Below are 16,429 nucleotides of genomic sequence, written 5' to 3'. Positions count from 1 at the left end.
GCATTCAAGGTAGGTTTGGAGTAGAAAGGTGACACTGACACAGCAAAGTAGATCTCAGGTTAATAGGTAAAAAAAATCAAACCCAAATAACACATTCGATACAAGAAATAGGCTCTTTTGTATATTACCTATGCAGAGAAAACACCAATTTAAGAGATCATTAGTTGCATGAAAACATCTGCCTGCTCCTACACCACATATTACATGATGTTTTGTCTTTTTAAAATTAAGATTGTTTACCATTTGATAATAGGCAGCTTTCTTACCAGATTAGAAGATTGAAACCACTCAAAGCTCTTTATTATAAATATGAAGCTGAAGTTAGCACCTTGTTAGCTCAGCATACCTCAAACAAACAGCGGGAAACCTTTCTCTGTCCCAAGGTAGCAAAACCACCCAACAAAGCCTCTAAAATTACAAATTTGTTTGTAAACCTTCCAACTTCTACTTGCATGATATGCATTTTATCTTACCTTTTAATCCCTTACTTTATGTACTGAATATTTGCCTTATTTTCAAGCTTTAGATTTCTCATTTTACTATATGTTTAATGTACATTTCAGTTGCTTTATCTAGCAAATCATCGCCTTTACATAGGAAGTTTTGATGTTTTATTTAGTCCCCTCAACCCCGAGCAGCTTCTAGGCATTTTCTGATCCTACAACAGTTTCACTCACTGCAGGTTCATTTTTCACTGCAGTGTAAAGTCTGATGCCTATAGGAAAACAATACAATCATGACGAGAAGAAGAGAGAAGTCACATATATCATTTGTGTAGCAAAAGCAAAATAATGCCACAGATCATAAAGAAGTAGATGAAAATGTAATTTCTTTGATTATATACATATTTTATAGAAATTGGAATCAATATGTATAATGTTTTTCCAAGTGCCACTCGTAGTTACAAATACTGGGGGAAAAAATAGCAACTCTGCTTTCTATAGATATTTTACATCTTACATTTATGTCTTACATGTTTGTTTTCTTTCCATGCTTGTTTCCTTCCTGCACTTTGTACATGCAGCCTGAAGTTCAGTCAAAGTCTCTAAATTTTTGGCATTGTTGCCCCAAGGAGCATTGATGTCAGTTTCTTTAAATGTTTTTTTTTTTTTTTTTAACAGAACCTGGTTAGAAAAGGCATTTTTTTAATTATCTTTTAAATGATACATATAGAATAAAGTGACTTTTGGGTAGTAATTGATTCATTATTTTTAGACTATTATGTTTTCTGATAGAATGGTCCATCAGTGATGAATAGTTCAAGGACCATCAGAAAGTTCAATATCCAGCAATTCTTTCTCTTTGTTATGAGTTTCTGGATTCGACAAATAGTGTACTCTTAGTTTGTTAGTGTAGGAGGGTAGTTTTAAAGACAGTTTTCAAAACCGCTGGCAGGTTTTGGGGGGTTAGAGAGTCCAACTGTGTAGCTCCTTTTCTCTGTTTCGTCTCATGTTTTCTTCACTGCTTTTGTAATTTTGCTGTCATTTAAAATGAGGGACATCCCTGAATGATCTCACTTGTGTATAAATAAAGGCTGACTAAATTAATGAAAAAATAGCTCAATAATATATGTGTTACAGTAAAAATAAAAAAATAAAAAAAAGTCCAACCAGCATCTCTGCATGAAACCACAATGTGGTTCTGATTTTAAACTCAAATGTTTGTATGGATTAAACCAATGAGATATGACCCATTTATTTGTGTGCTTTGGCATCCAATTGTTTTGTTTTTTTTTTTGTTTTAATTTTTGACAAACCCTCTCTTATTCTCCTCCCTGTGTCTTTGTGCTGCGTTATAATAAATTAACAGGCTGCTCGTTTTACAGAAATGAGTAACATCGATCTTCTCACCTAACTTTCAAAAATGTTTTACCAAAAATGTTTACTATTATATTTTAAATTGATTCCACTGTAACCTTTGTCTTGCTGATAAAATTATTTGTGCCAGCACAGTGATAAAGGCATCTACAATGACTAAAGGTAAAACTAGTTGTTGACAGTATTGCTTTGCGGTTGTGAATGTGACACACAAGGCTGTTCAGTATTCAGGTCTTGCTGTAATTCTTAACTCACCCCGTTCACCTCTTTTTCTACAACATTTCTTCATCACCCATCTTCCACAAAGTCCTCTCTTGTGCAAACTTCCTATGGCTACTGTCCACTGGGCCATTTTTCTTGATGTTGCATGAAGCAGCAGTAGCCAGCAGCCAAGCCAACAGGTCATCTATCAGATCCAACTCCCATCCTCCTCTCTGCCTGGGAGGTGTGGCATATGGCTCTGCCCTGTCCCCTGGTCCTTGCCCATAATAACAGATTACAGCTCTCCAGAGGAATCTCACATCATTGCTTGGCCATATATCTGAGTGTGTGAAAGTCGTCATTATTTATGGGCCCAGACAGGTTACAGTTGTACGCTTGTGAACCTGGAGGTTTCAGCCGAGCTGCTCCATTACCCGCCGTCTCTCATTGACTTGTACTGAAAGCACCGCAGATGCACCGTTGTCCTCGGGAGCAGTTCTGAGTTGTTTTTTATGTGTTCGATAAAGTGAAATTTCTTAGATTTACTTACTTCAATTTAGCAGAAAGAATACTAAGGGGGAAAAAAATAGCTGTCTGTCGGCATATTGTGACGTGGTAACCAAAGACAATTTTATTAACTTCTGTTGAGTCAGAAATTCTGCCATTAATCACAATGTCCTTTTCATATCTCCTAGTAGATTGTCTCGATATGGCTGTATAAACAGTGACTATTTTTTCACTCTCCAATCATCCCAGCTTCTTTGATATTTGCATTTATTGTATCTTTTATTTCTTCCTGTTTGGATGAGATAACGGGCAAGGAAAAACAGCCTATACCAGCGTGATAACATTGCAGCCTTAGGCACCCTTTTTAAAAACGAACAATATCTGCAGCTCTATAATTTAACACATGAAAATGCGCCGCAAGTAAAGCTGCATTTTCCTCACTGGTCAGCAGAATGTAGATGCACTAGTCCTGTAGTTTTAACATTTCATTTATCAAGAAGCACTTGAAATGTTGCTGTCAATCCATATTCATTATTTGTCTTATTTCCTCCTTTCTTTGACACAGCAGGCGAGGCTATGGCAGACAGGTAAGCATTCCTGTTTTAATGTGTTTTCATCTTATTGTTATGCTGAGACATTTTGTCGCCGAATGCCACTTGAAGCAGCTTATATTCCATTATTCTTATCTACAATTGACTTGATGGAAAACAGTGAATGAGATTAAGATGAGATCCTGGTGATAGAACTTCTAACACTGACGTTACAAATGTTCTTGCCAAGTAGCAGATAAGCACTTGAATGAGTTTTTCTTCTCTGTTCAATCAGGGACGAAACAAAGTGACTCTGACAATATTTGACATTAAAATCTTTGTCACTTTTTTCAAAAATCTGTGAACTGTCAATATCCATTATACGCAGGATGTTTTGGGGGGAATTTCTTTCCTCTCCATTGCTTAGTTAGATTCTTTCCTCTTCTTCTTTGCTTGTTTCCATCAATAGTTATCCGTCTTTTCACCTTTCTCCTCCATTGTATATAACATAGACCAAGCAGTGAGCATTAAGAAGCACTTCATTTTCTGGCTTTGCATCTAAAATGAAATGGAGTGAACTCTTCCTTATGTCTTTCCTGACCATCCTTTCCTTTCATTATCCCTATGCTTCTTCTGTACTAATCTTTGGCAGCAACAGCAACTGCTGAGGCCATCTCTTCTGAGACCTGAGGTAGAAACACTCCTGCTTTTCTTAATTCACAGGGATAGTAGTCATTCAGCTGTACTCGCCCTGTGTGCTGCTGTTGCTCTTCTTCTGCTGTCTTTCTCTGAGGAATGCTGAGTAATTTCTGTGTGTGCCTCTCTGAAACGCAGGAGCTCTCCATGGAGTCGGGTATCGATCCAGGCCAGGACTACTACACGCAGGACTACTATAATTACGACCAAGGGTGAGCATGCAGCCCACTGACTGTCTCATCTCTCATCAGTTGTACTCTAATCCATGGAATTGATCTCCATTGCTTCATTTAAAGTTGGAAAAAATTACATCATTAGGACACATTTATTCTAACCTTGCCTTCCAGTTCTTAGCGGCTCCTTGGGGCACGGGGAGCTTTTCCAGAGAAGTTCAGAATAAAATTATGAGCGTAACTTATGCTGCTCCTTCAGTCTTACATACCATCCAAGCATTTACCCTCACTACTCCCCTCAAATGAGATCAATTATGCTACCTTGACTTGGGCACCTGAGAGCCTAAAAGTATTTCCCACAGCTTAATGGATAGAGAGCGTTTTGGCGTCCCTGTTATACGCACATATGGTCTAAAGAGGAAAAACATGGAACTCAAAGCCGCAACAGCTGCTGAGAAATTGTTATTCATTAAACGATCCCGCTCTGTTGCAGGTGACCTGCACCACTCTGGGAAATTAAGCTGCAAGTTTAGCAAAACCATGAGAACTTTTTGCATCTTACAGGCTTAAATCACTGAAAGGAGGTTTAACAAATGTTAAAAAACTGTCTGTAGTGAAATTAGGTGTTGTAATTGCCTCTGCAGTTACTCACCGCTCTACCTTTCAAGTCACCTTTACTTCCTCTGATTACTGTGTCTGAATCACATTGACCTGCTAAGCAAAGAGCTGTAATTATACTTTAATGATATGTCACACACCTCACTGTGACGGTGCTGTTGCCAGTGAGTGTACCATCGCTGCGGCCTTTGATCTGTTTTTATTTGCTGTGAGTGGCGCACTCTACCAGCGGTTAAGCTTTTAATCCAGCAATCAGTGGACTGTGCGGTCCTTACAGCAGATCTCGTATGTTCAGAAGGTGGCACTGATGCAAATTACCGTTGGCCTTCCTCCCTCATGCGCCTCCCTAATTTAGTTTTGAAAAGCAGGAATAATACTCAATATCTTCAACATCAGTGAGAAATGAGCCAGACTATGTCTACCTCACTAATGCAGACAACCTAATGGTGGCTGAAAGTTGGCTTACATCATCAAATCTTCTATTTATGCCTTCATTTTTTCATCTGCGCTATCTTGTCCTACACAGTTGGTCATCAACACTGAAATACCAAAACAGCAGAAAGATTAAATCTGTCCCTATCTTGCTTTTTAATTTAATGGCAGTTGGTGAAAAACACAGCTGTGCGTATTGCCACTACAGTGTTTGGTAGGAAGTGTGGTTAGATAAAAATTTAAATTTAATAATCCCTTGATGAAGGCCGTGTAGCCAGACGAATAAAAAAAATGCATATTTGAGAAGCATTATGCAACATGATTTAGGTCAAGTGTTTAAATGGGGTTTTAGAGATGTTTGCATCTCCTGCCTATCTGACCCAAAAATGTTCCCAAATGTAGGAAAAAAGAACCACAGCACTAATAGATAGGATCAGCCGGATGCAACAGAGGAAGATACAGGAAAAGAATTTCAAAATATGGAGAAAATTACAAATAGAAATAAATAAACTCCTTTAAGGCTCCAAGGATGAGTCAAATTGCACTGTATGTACCAAAATGAACACAGCTGATAGTGAACAAGTTTATGGGTTAAACAGAGCTGTAGTTTACCCACTGACTCAAAAGCATATTGACATTCCTCAGAATATTAATGTCACTATTCCGTGCTGAATCTTGAACGTCACTATATTAAATGATGGGCGCCGAACGTAATACTCAGGGTGTTTGATTTTTCAATAATGCATTTTTTATGACTTTTTATTTATTCATTTAATCATCAATTCATTGTTTTTCATGCCATCTGGATTACTTTAGGGATTAGTATAACCGTAAGCTAAAGGTCAATATAGCGCGCAGTAATTCTAGACACATTATTTATCATCATCTTGTGTGAATCTATTACTAAGGTATGACTTTCCTCAATATGGCAGCCGGCGGAGGCTGATTCCTCCGATGTATGACGAATACGGAGAGGTGATCATGGAGGATGATGGGTATTACTACAGTCCACATGGCCCTGAGGTAATACTTTTCCTTATATGTGAATTTCATACTTTCAGTGATATTGTCATGAATGTCAACCATTGCCTTATGTTGTGTGCCCAGTGTAATATTGAAATATCACTGTCAGCGCTGTGTGACATGCCGGCATTGTGGCTTAATCGTGACAAAAATATTACTATATGAAATATGACTGTTGTAGGGCCGGGGCCGAGGCAGAGGCCGCGGTGGCATGCGAGGGAGAGGTCCACCGAAGAGAGTTGCATTTAGAGATGTGCCGCCTGAGGATGAAATTGAACAAGCTGAGCCAGCAGAGGAGGGTGAGCCTTCGAAGGCGGCCAAGAGACTGAAATCTGTCATGAAACTCAGCAAACTCCTGGTGGCCAGCAAGGGAGAACAGCCATCTGATGCCGGTCTGTCTGGCCCGTCTCCATGGAAGAAAGCCAAAATGTTCAAGATGTTTGGCGCCGGCAAGAAGGACAAGGATTACGCCAAACTGATGTCAGTCCGCCATACTGACAGCCGGGAGAGTTTGACTGACGGGCCGGCACTCACGGGACCAATAGACAGGAAGACTGATGCTCGCAGTCGGCTTGGGAAAGTTTTGAAGAAAATCAACTTGGGCAACAAGCTGCAGATTCGAAGGAAGTCTCAGAGTAGTGTGAGCCGTAGTTCGGCCACAGGCAGCGAGAGAGATGAGGAGGCCTCACAGGCAGCCAGTGAGGATGAAAGGAAGTCTAAAGTGTCTATTAGTGTGACAGAAAGTGAGCCAGAGGCAGGTGCAAGTGGAAGCAGTAAGGAGAAGGGCTCTGATGAGGAATCTTCAGAGAAAAGCAGTGTTGACAGGGATTATCTGAAAGTAGATTTAGACCGGGATGATGCCAACGAAAGCACAGTGGACTCTGAGGAAGAGCCTGATGAAGAACTGGGGGATTCTGATGAGGAAAGCAAGTCCAAATCTGAAGAAGAAACGGAGAAGGAATCTGTCAGTGAGAAAGAATCTGGGACTGAAAAAGAATCTGAGTCAGAGTCTGAGAAGTCATCAGCTACAGAGAAAGAATCCGAAACGGAGAAAGAGTCAGAGTCTGAGGAAGAGTCTAAATCTGAGAAGGAAACCGAATCGGGAACGGGTACAGCAACAGAAAAAGAAACAAGCACAGACAAAAGTTCAGCAACAGAGAGAGACTCTGATGAAGAGTCTGAGGAGGAAGAGGCTTCAGGCAGCACTAGAGAAAGTGGCTCTTCTGCTCGCTCGTCCATGAGATCATCAGCGACTGAGGCCAGCAAGGGGAGCAGCGCCTCTGGTGGTGGCAGCGGTAGTGGAGGAAGTGAAAGTGCAAGTGAGAGTGGTAGTGGTAGTGCTAGCAGTGCTGCATCTTTATCTGGCTCAAGTGTTAAATCATCCCAAAGAACCAGATCATCAGCAGTTACCACAGAGAAATCCAGTGAAGAACTCAGTGAAGCCGAGTCGGGAACAGGGACAGCCAGCGAGACAGAAGCAGAATCAGCATCAGGAAGTGAAGGTTTGTCATCCCGTGGGTCCAGCCAGAGAAAATCATCTGCTTCAGAGCCCAGTGGGGGAACTTCACCCAGCAGTGAGATGACAGACCAGAGTTCTTTAGGCAGCAAAGGAAGTTCAGCCGGTTCACGGTCCACCAGTGGCAGCCGACGTTCCCAAAAGTCCAGCCTGAGCCGTGGAAGTGAAGACACAATCACAGAGGAGAGTGAAGATGATGATGAAGAAGAATCTGAGACTGCAGAGGAGAGCAAAGAGTCTTCTAGCGAACCCAGTGATGAAACATCATCTAAGACATCCAGTGTGGCATCTGGAGACCCTGGTCCATCTACCTCCTACACTAGTCCTCCTTACAAATCTGAGGTCAGAAGCATGGGTGAAACCTCTGTGGAGACATACGGAGGACTGTCCCCAATCACTGAGGTGGACGAGGATGCCATCTCGTCCGACAAATCGTCGGTCAGCGGCTCTGGATCAGGAACCGGCAGTGCATCAAAGGATTCAGAAGAAACTTCAGATGCTGATTCAGAGTCAGGAAATTCAACTGCCTTCTAGAGAGATATATTGTCCAGCACAAAGTAAGAGTGAATAAAATTAATTACCCTCGCATGGGTGTGAAGAAATATTGCTTGCTTCTACGGAGTGTTTCAGACGTCCACTTTTATTCCATTTCCCCTGAGCAAGGAAATACCCTGGGGGTTTCCTGCTGCAAAATATCTGAATCTGACTCTCTTTCTTACATCTTTGACTTATTCTTCTTTTTGAGGCCTCCTGTGTGTGTGTGTGTTTTCGTGCCTTTGCTTTTTGTATAACATTATGCTCCAGTTTCTGCTGTGAGACTTTGCATGTCGCAATACTATCTTCTTTGACAGTGTTTTCATGGGATGTTGAAATTTCTTTCTGAGAGTATACAGTATTAGAGTTTTCAATAGAAAACCAAGGTTTCTTGCAATAAATTCAGTTCTTAAACAGAACAGAGATAATCATTAAGGGGGATTTATTCTCATTTTATGAATATATTCTTTGGCATTTGTCAGAGTATGAGCGTTTTTAGTTGAGTAACTCTTCTTAACTAGTTCTGTTAGCAGTATTTTTTTCTTTTGGCGAAACAATTTGTAATTACAGTTACATTTAGCAGGTGCTTTTGTCGTATGCGACGCACATCTTAGAGTAGATACAACATAGGTAGGCAGGGCAGCACGAAGGACTTTGCCTAAGGGTCCTCACTGGATAACTGCACCCTAAGCAGGATTTGAACCACTGATCTGCTGTGTCAAAGTCAGGGCTGTTAGTTCCCAACTGTCCAGCTCCAGAATATTGTGGGGAATAGCACTAATCTGCAGTGTGTTGTTTGCGTTTATTATTGCACAGAAACTTGTCTATACTGTACCTCCTGAAACACTGGCCCTGACTTCCCCACTTTCTCCTCCACAGCCCGGGAGAAAGAAGCGGATAAAGCTGGTGGTAGATCGGGAGAATGAGACCAGCTCCACAGGAGAGGAGAGCACAACGGAGACCCAACGGAGTCGACTCCCCAACAGCCACAGCAACATCAACGGTAACATCTACCTCGCACAGAATGGCACTATCGTCCGAACGAGGCGGCCGCCCCATCTGAACAACCTAAAGTTGGGCTCTCCGTGCCGACTTGGTAAGCATTTTGAAAAACTCAACAAGTTGGGTGTGACTCATGAAGAACCCCCTCCAGTTATTAGCATTGAGGGTTCAGGAAGCGACACTGAAAATGGAATAGGCACATGTGTTCCATCTAACATGGATGTCAACCTCAACACTCGGTCCTCTTGCGGCTCCCTCGGGTCCACCGTTACAGAGCTAAAAAGTTTCGGGTCCAAAACCAATATTGCCAAGGCCTTGATTGACAGAAACAATAGTGGGTCATGTGTCAATGAGCAGCAAGAGACTTCTGTTGACAACCACAAGAACAGTAGGGAGACACTGGAGTCCCACAGTGACCACACGTTGTCAGATGAAGAGGAGTTGTGGATGGGACCGTGGAATAGCCTGCACATACCAATGACAAAACTCTGACTGGCCATGCAGAAAATGAATTTCCTGTTTGTTGTTTTCCTATCTTTATCACGTTTATTTTAGAAAATGATCAAATGTGTGCCTCAGCTGGATAAGCTCCAATCACTGTCCCTGACAGGTGATTGTACTTTAGTTCAAATTTTATTTTATCATAATACGTTACAGCTTACTCGTACCAAGCGTTTATCACCGGCAGGGCTATTAGAGATGGGGACATAGAGCTGAAAGGCAATGAGTGCCTCAAAGAAATATGAATTTTTATGTGAACCGTGCTTGACTGTAATTTTAAGGCTATATTTAACACAGATGATGGGCCTCTTTTATTGATTGATTCCCTGTTTTGCTTTCTTCTTTGAGTTCCCTTTTTTCGTTTTAATCCTGAAACAGATCAGAGAGATTGTTGTTCATTTCACGATGATAGGGAAGATATTTACAGAGAAATCATAGTGAGCATATGAGGAAATTGTGAATTCCATAGTCTATGATAAAGTAAAAGAAACTTATTTTGCTAATAGCGTTTTACCTGCAAATAATCCAGATTGTCATTGATTATTTTGTGTTGTGATCACTTGGCAATGTTTTTGGAAAAATTTCTGAAAAATATATGAGATTATTTTTGTCTATTTTGTATCTAACAGAGATGGAGAATCTAACATATGACATTAAAGACGTGATATCCACATGACTGTCATCGCTGCATTTCGACAGTGAAATATGACGGTGTGACATAGTGTTTTTATATGGACGTTTGTACCGACAGAATGTGGTATTTTTAATCCCTTTACATGATGCAGAATCCCACTGTTCATGTCACGATAATGAAAGGAATACCAAAAAATGTATCACATTCAACAATAAAGCTCTAACCTATTTTATTGTGTGTGGTGAAACAATTGCAGGCACTGACCATTTCCACAACTTTGCCCTTTACTCACTGTGAAGGTATGACGTTAACAGCGGTTCGCACTTTTGAAAATATTAAAGTGCATCATTGTGTGTCTTTTATAGTGATGTTTTGTTTGGGGTTATAAAGATACTCCTTGGACTGTATAATGGGACTGAAAGTTGAAATATAATGTAGCGCACAGCAATCGAACTCTGCAGTAATCTTATAACAATGCAGTTTCTGCACAGAGAGAGGTCTCTCAGAAGGAGGCCTTCTCTGTGGAGTGGGCTTTTACTTTAAAGAAGAGCAATGGCAGTTCACCAAACACAGGGATGTGGATGGCGACTATCTCTGAAAAGCTGTGGGAAGTATGCTGGGAAGTGGAAGAAAATGTCAGTATTGAGCCCACTTTCTCACCTGTCTACCCAAACTTCAAAAAAGAAAAAAGGAAAGGAAAATAAAAGCTTTTAGCAATGAATGTAACCTTAAAGGTGAAATGGGAAATAGCAGCTACATTCTCAATTCATTCTTGGTTTATCAGAGTGACACATCTCACACATCCAGAATGGCATTTACAAAACATGTCCTGCAGTCAATCAAAAAATGAGAATGCCAGTCAAGTTCACAGAGTTCTTTACAGGCTGATGTTCTGAAAATAGGTCAGGAGGGAACCTTGTTTGCACCATAACAAGCCCAGTGTCCTGAAGGATCAAAATAAACCTCTGCACTGTGTGCGTTGGAAAAAGGAACAATGAAATATGGAAGCAAGACCTGCAAAAACAAAAAAAGAAAAGAAAAGCATGACAATCAACCTGCTTTCTTTGCCAATTGTGTCCCTTGTGTTTTCATGCTCACTGTCTGTCAAAAGCGACCTGTTCCACTCGACATGGACATTAACAGGAAGTACCACTGCTGATGGAAGAACAGTACTCAAAGATCCCGGTTCAGGGCACAGCGCTCTTCTCGGGTACAATATCGTGTGGTGTTTTTGGCAATTCTGTTGTAAAACTCGTGTTCTATGTGCTATTTAACAAAACTGCATTATTAACCAGAGACAAAAATAATTGTCATTGGATATGTAATGCATCTGTGCCCTCATCTTCTTGAACACAAGGACATACTTCACAAATCTCTTTTTGTAAATCTCTCCTGATGAATTGGATTAAAACTGGCCCAATAAATAATGGAGGCATTTCTACTAAGCATTTCCGTCTCTCATAGGATTACTTCCAAGCTTTTTTTTTTTTTTTTTTTTGCTCTTCACCCTGATCATTTCACTTAGTAGATTAAATTAGAGCATTAAGAATGGACATATCCCTCTTAATGAATGTTAAGCTCGAGAGAACCCACAATCCAATGTCTCCTCAAATGGGATTTACTTGTCATTTGCATTTATTATTTATAGAGCCAAACTGTCTAAAGATGATGAAACGCTGCACACCTACAGGAAATTTCTAAGCTGATCTGAAGTTTCATTACTGTTAACTGTCACAACAGTAAAAGGCTTGTAGACAGAGAGTGGGGAAGATGGAAGTCCTGGTTTGCAGATATGCAATGATCTTATTTGTCATGATGTATAGAAAGCCACTGCAATTTACAAATAGCTACATTAAGGAGAAATGGTTCCCCAGTAAATTACACCTATGTTATTATAACAAGATGAAAATAAGATTAGATAATGTGAGAAGACATTAAGTTTTTATAAATCGTCTAACCCCTAGCTGGTCTAAACCTGCACAAGCTATTGAGCAATAGATTTTAAAATCTGATCCATAAGCACTTTCGAGACGCCACGATCGCCTGTCTTGTAAGAAAAATTAGATGTATGCCACTGAAGAGGATTACTGCCCTCTTATGAAGAATTACTTCTGTAAATGAGATACAAACTCACAAATATAATTTACATTTCTCAATCCATCGTTATCCTAATGGGACTTTTTTTTACATGTTATTACGCTTAGAGCTAATGGAACGTTATTTCTCTTTCATTGTCTGGCACTACATCTTCAGTTTAGTACTCTACGTGATCTAAAAAACATTCAGAGACAAATTGCATCACTCAAATCATTTTATTTCAGTTTGAATAGCGAATGATTGGATAAATTCACTTATTGGCAGGATTCAATGTCCTTTATTGTCATCCTATAAACTTGACCTACACACACGTATTGTCCAACTGTAAAATCCTTTTAGCATTGACTTCATTCTTTTCAAAATCTCTTCTAATGAGATTCATTTTAAAATGATTCACTGGGTATAGAAAGATTGTTAATGGCTATATGTGGATACATTTCTGGTTAATACAAGCATGAATAGTTGAGGTTGAGCAGTTCAACAAATGCTGTCGGTATCTGTCATCCATGCTCCGCGCAGGGCTTCGTGGATGGCGATGTTGGTAAATCAGTCCTCCGCTCTGATCATGAATGAGAAGCATTTACATATTGGAAGGATTGGAATGTGGTTTTGTACAGATATTCTTAGTAAAAATGAATACGTGAGACTTTGGTAATTCTTCAACAGCAAGCAAATACTGGATGGTTTACCATCAAGTTTCACACATTTTTTTTGTCTCAAACCAAGTAAAATGTTTTGATTCTTTGCATTGGTTTCACAAATCCAGATATCTGTTGACATCAGTTGTATTTGTAATCCGGTACTAGGTTAGCAAATGTTAGCAGGCTTAAATGCTAAAATAGTTACCATCTCCCTCTAACCACCCAGTCACAGTGTAGACTCTCAATCCTACTGACAAATAGTTTTTTGTGAGATTTTCTTTCTTAGTGTGAAGAATTTTGTGGCACGTTTGACTTCAACTTGCCCTTTTGGGAGTGTAAAACAAAAAAACATAAAAGGCCATTTCTAAAGCTGGTCCAGTTTGTCTAGACTTGACTACTGTAGAAACAAGGTGATACAACATGGTTGAGTTCATGGACAAGGAACAGCTCATGCATTTTGAGCTCCTTGTGTAGATGGGCTCCAACAACCAAAAAAATAAATAAAAGAAATCTTATTTTTGCATTCTTATACACAAATATAAAAATTATGAATGTTATCCCACTAAATCCTCTCTAGGAGATGGTTTCTCATTGTTCAAATATGGATGCAGTTTTTCTCTTCTACTTTCTTGTTACAGTTGAGGTTGTGATAATGTAATGCACATTTAAAGCATTCTACTAAACCATTCATTTTAACATCTGTAAATTATTATTACCACTGTGATCTGGAATTTACTCTCAGCTAGATACCTTAAAACTCACAGGAGTAGCAAGCAATATATCTGTATCCCAATGTATCATGTAATCTTTACCTCGGGGTTCATTTAAATGTATTTATACATCATGCAAAGCAGGTTCTGCCACAGTTTGTGTTTATGTGAAGTCATTTCCTGCAGCAGTATTTCTGTAACAGTCCTGTGGATGTAAGTCATGATGCAGAAATACTGCTGTGCTTCACAGAGATTCATAAATCTCGAATGGTTTAATGGATGGTGATTATTCATACACCAGGGAGGCTATGAAGTTAGTAGTGGTATGTATGTATGCACCAAACAAAGGAACAGGGTCATGCTCTGTATGCTAGCTTGTGACAGCTTGCTTATTCTAATTGGCCTTTGGAGGCCTTGTGTCTGGCCCTCCGTTAAATCAGTGCAAAGAGCTAATATATCCATTGAGATATGCCTGACTCTTCTTCAACAAGCGAACAAATTCATTGGTGTGCTAAGATTGTAGTATCACTGCAGCAGATAGAGCCACATAGCTCCTGATATGTTTAACATTCAATTTGACATGAAGAAGAAGTGGGAGCAACTTCACAGAAATGCATCAATATTAGATCACCTTGTAATCAAATATTCATCGTGAATGTAAAACAAGAGTTGAAGCTCGGTTGTAAGTGAGATTCAGATTTTTCTTTTTATCACATATACAATTGCCGATAGTCTGGTATGTAATAACCCTGAGGCCTAACGATGCCCTACTATCGTTGAACAAATGCTTTCCTCGTGCTATCCCGTTGCAATTGATGAAACTTCTGAAGAGCATGTTTTATATAGGGTTCAAAATGTACTATTAACATACTCATGATACTACTGCAAAGAGTATAACTCCTAATTTCAGCACTAATGTTTAATAGCCTAATCCACATGAGGAATTAAGAAGCTCTCATGGTTATGAATCATTTTCTTGCTATACTGGCAAACTGCTGCAAAACAGAATCAGCACATCAATTATTCTGAGGCTTCAATTTTGAAACACTGATGATTCAAAAGGCTTGGAAGACTAGCAAATGTCGCATTTAAATACTACATTGATATTTATCCAAAATGAACCGAGGGTCCCCGTAAAAGTTCCACGGTCTTTGCTCAAAGTAGGCACGGTATTAACATCACTGTTTGATTTGTGCGTCCGTGTTTGTTGATCCTTTCTCCTGAGTGTGTGTGAAGAAGCAAATACAGCAGCCGTGCTTATGTCATGGGTAAATAGTATACGTCATAAATGTGTAAAAAGATGTTTGTTAGGTGAAGCCATAACATAAGCATGCAGATTTGATTTTCTGTGTGCACAGCAGGAGTGGCTAATACATTAATGCTTGCTGGGGAATGTGCTTCCCCAGTACAGGTAAGCACTGTTGTCATTCCAAGTCCACCAGCGGGCCTCCTGAATTTCACCTATTAGCATAGCCTATATAGGATATCCTGTCCTACAGCAGGCAATATGGTAATCTACCTATGACTCATTCTAAAGGAGATTATCATAAATCCCCAACGGAGGCTGGAGGAAACTCCTCATAATACCTATCCGTCACCATTGCTTATTGCATGCTCAGACCTGGTGGGTCGTACTCATGATTTCTACGAGAGCCTGACTCCAAAGTAAAACAGTCTATTTCACTACTTAAGCGTTGAAGTAAAAATCATTTAAGGATGTCAATAGAAGAAAGAAAAAAAAAAAAGCAATGTTCCCAGACTTTTATAATCCTGAACCAAATAACACAGAGGCCATGAGTTGTGTGTTTTTTGGGTACACACCACAGCAACTGGTGAAATTGCACCTCCTGCCAAGCATCCAATGTGCCATTATTTTTGTTATTCAGTGAACTCTGGCTTTTTACTCATTAAACTAGATCATGTCTTCCCCGCAGCCAGCACAGGGACAGATGGGAATAGTTTGGAGCTGCAGGGCAGATTGGGGCTGGTTGCAGGTTGGTTATTACAGCGGAGCCACATTAGAGGGTGCTGTGCAATAGTGTTTATACCAAACATACACCATCTGGTGCACTGGTCATTTCTTTGATAAACGGGAAAGAAAAACTGTGAGGTGAAGGTCTTGTTTGGTTTTTAGCTCTGATAATTTCCCTTGAAGATAAACAAGGTGCATGATTGGTTGTAGAGTCTTATTGCTCACATGCCGTACATGATGCTGTGATTAGTGTTAGCTGTTCACAGTGGCCTAGCTTAATTTAGCAGTGTACAAGAATTAATGTAATGAATAAATAAAACAGAACTAGATGTTTTATACATGTTGAGAAAATTAGTCTACAAGTAAATCTGTATTTTGTTTCCATTCAAAACCTACATAGAGTAACAAGTAATATCTTGATCTGATGATCTGTTTTCAAGCTTGGGCTCAGGGTCATCATAAGGACTTGCAAGATAAATCTGAAGGGACTCAAACAGATTGTCAAATCAAGGCAAATTTATAAACACAAAAGCACATTCAAAATGACAGACATTGTCCAATGTAATTCAAAATATATAGCAACCCATAAGACAGAGTAGAACATAATGGCTAAAAGACAAATCTGAAAGATTGAGAATAAAGGATGGAGTCAGGGTATCAGCTCTGCTTGGATGGAATGCCAAAGAGAAAAGACGAGTCATCAGCCGTGTTTTAGAAGTTTCAAAAGTCTGAGCAGTTCTTGCACGGAAAAGTAAACTATCCCAGAAATGGTTAAGGTTCAGTCACCTCTGTTTTTTTGTGTCAAGACCTCCAAACATCCGAGGT

At 39.8% G+C, this 16,429-nt stretch overlaps 1 protein-coding gene across 1 annotated transcript in view; it reads left to right on the top strand.

The window, feature by feature from the left end:
* LOC110945470 (protocadherin-15) overlaps positions 1–8,919 on the top strand; it is a 218,190-nt gene extending 209,271 nt beyond the window's left edge. Inside the window, exons 36-40 of the mRNA XM_051960098.1 lie at positions 3,091–3,112; positions 3,708–3,746; positions 3,890–3,963; positions 5,883–5,997; positions 6,179–8,919. Of these exons, the coding sequence (XP_051816058.1) occupies positions 3,091–3,112; positions 3,708–3,746; positions 3,890–3,963; positions 5,883–5,997; positions 6,179–8,047 (2,119 nt within the window). The 3' untranslated portion in view covers positions 8,048–8,919. The remainder of the gene's footprint in view (positions 1–3,090; positions 3,113–3,707; positions 3,747–3,889; positions 3,964–5,882; positions 5,998–6,178) is intronic.
* Positions 8,920–16,429: the final 7,510 nt, after the last annotated feature.

This window comes from Acanthochromis polyacanthus, chromosome 15, assembly GCF_021347895.1.
Source record: "Acanthochromis polyacanthus isolate Apoly-LR-REF ecotype Palm Island chromosome 15, KAUST_Apoly_ChrSc, whole genome shotgun sequence".
NCBI lineage: Eukaryota > Metazoa > Chordata > Actinopteri > Pomacentridae > Acanthochromis > Acanthochromis polyacanthus.
This window is presented reverse-complemented; position numbering and strand designations above follow the sequence as displayed.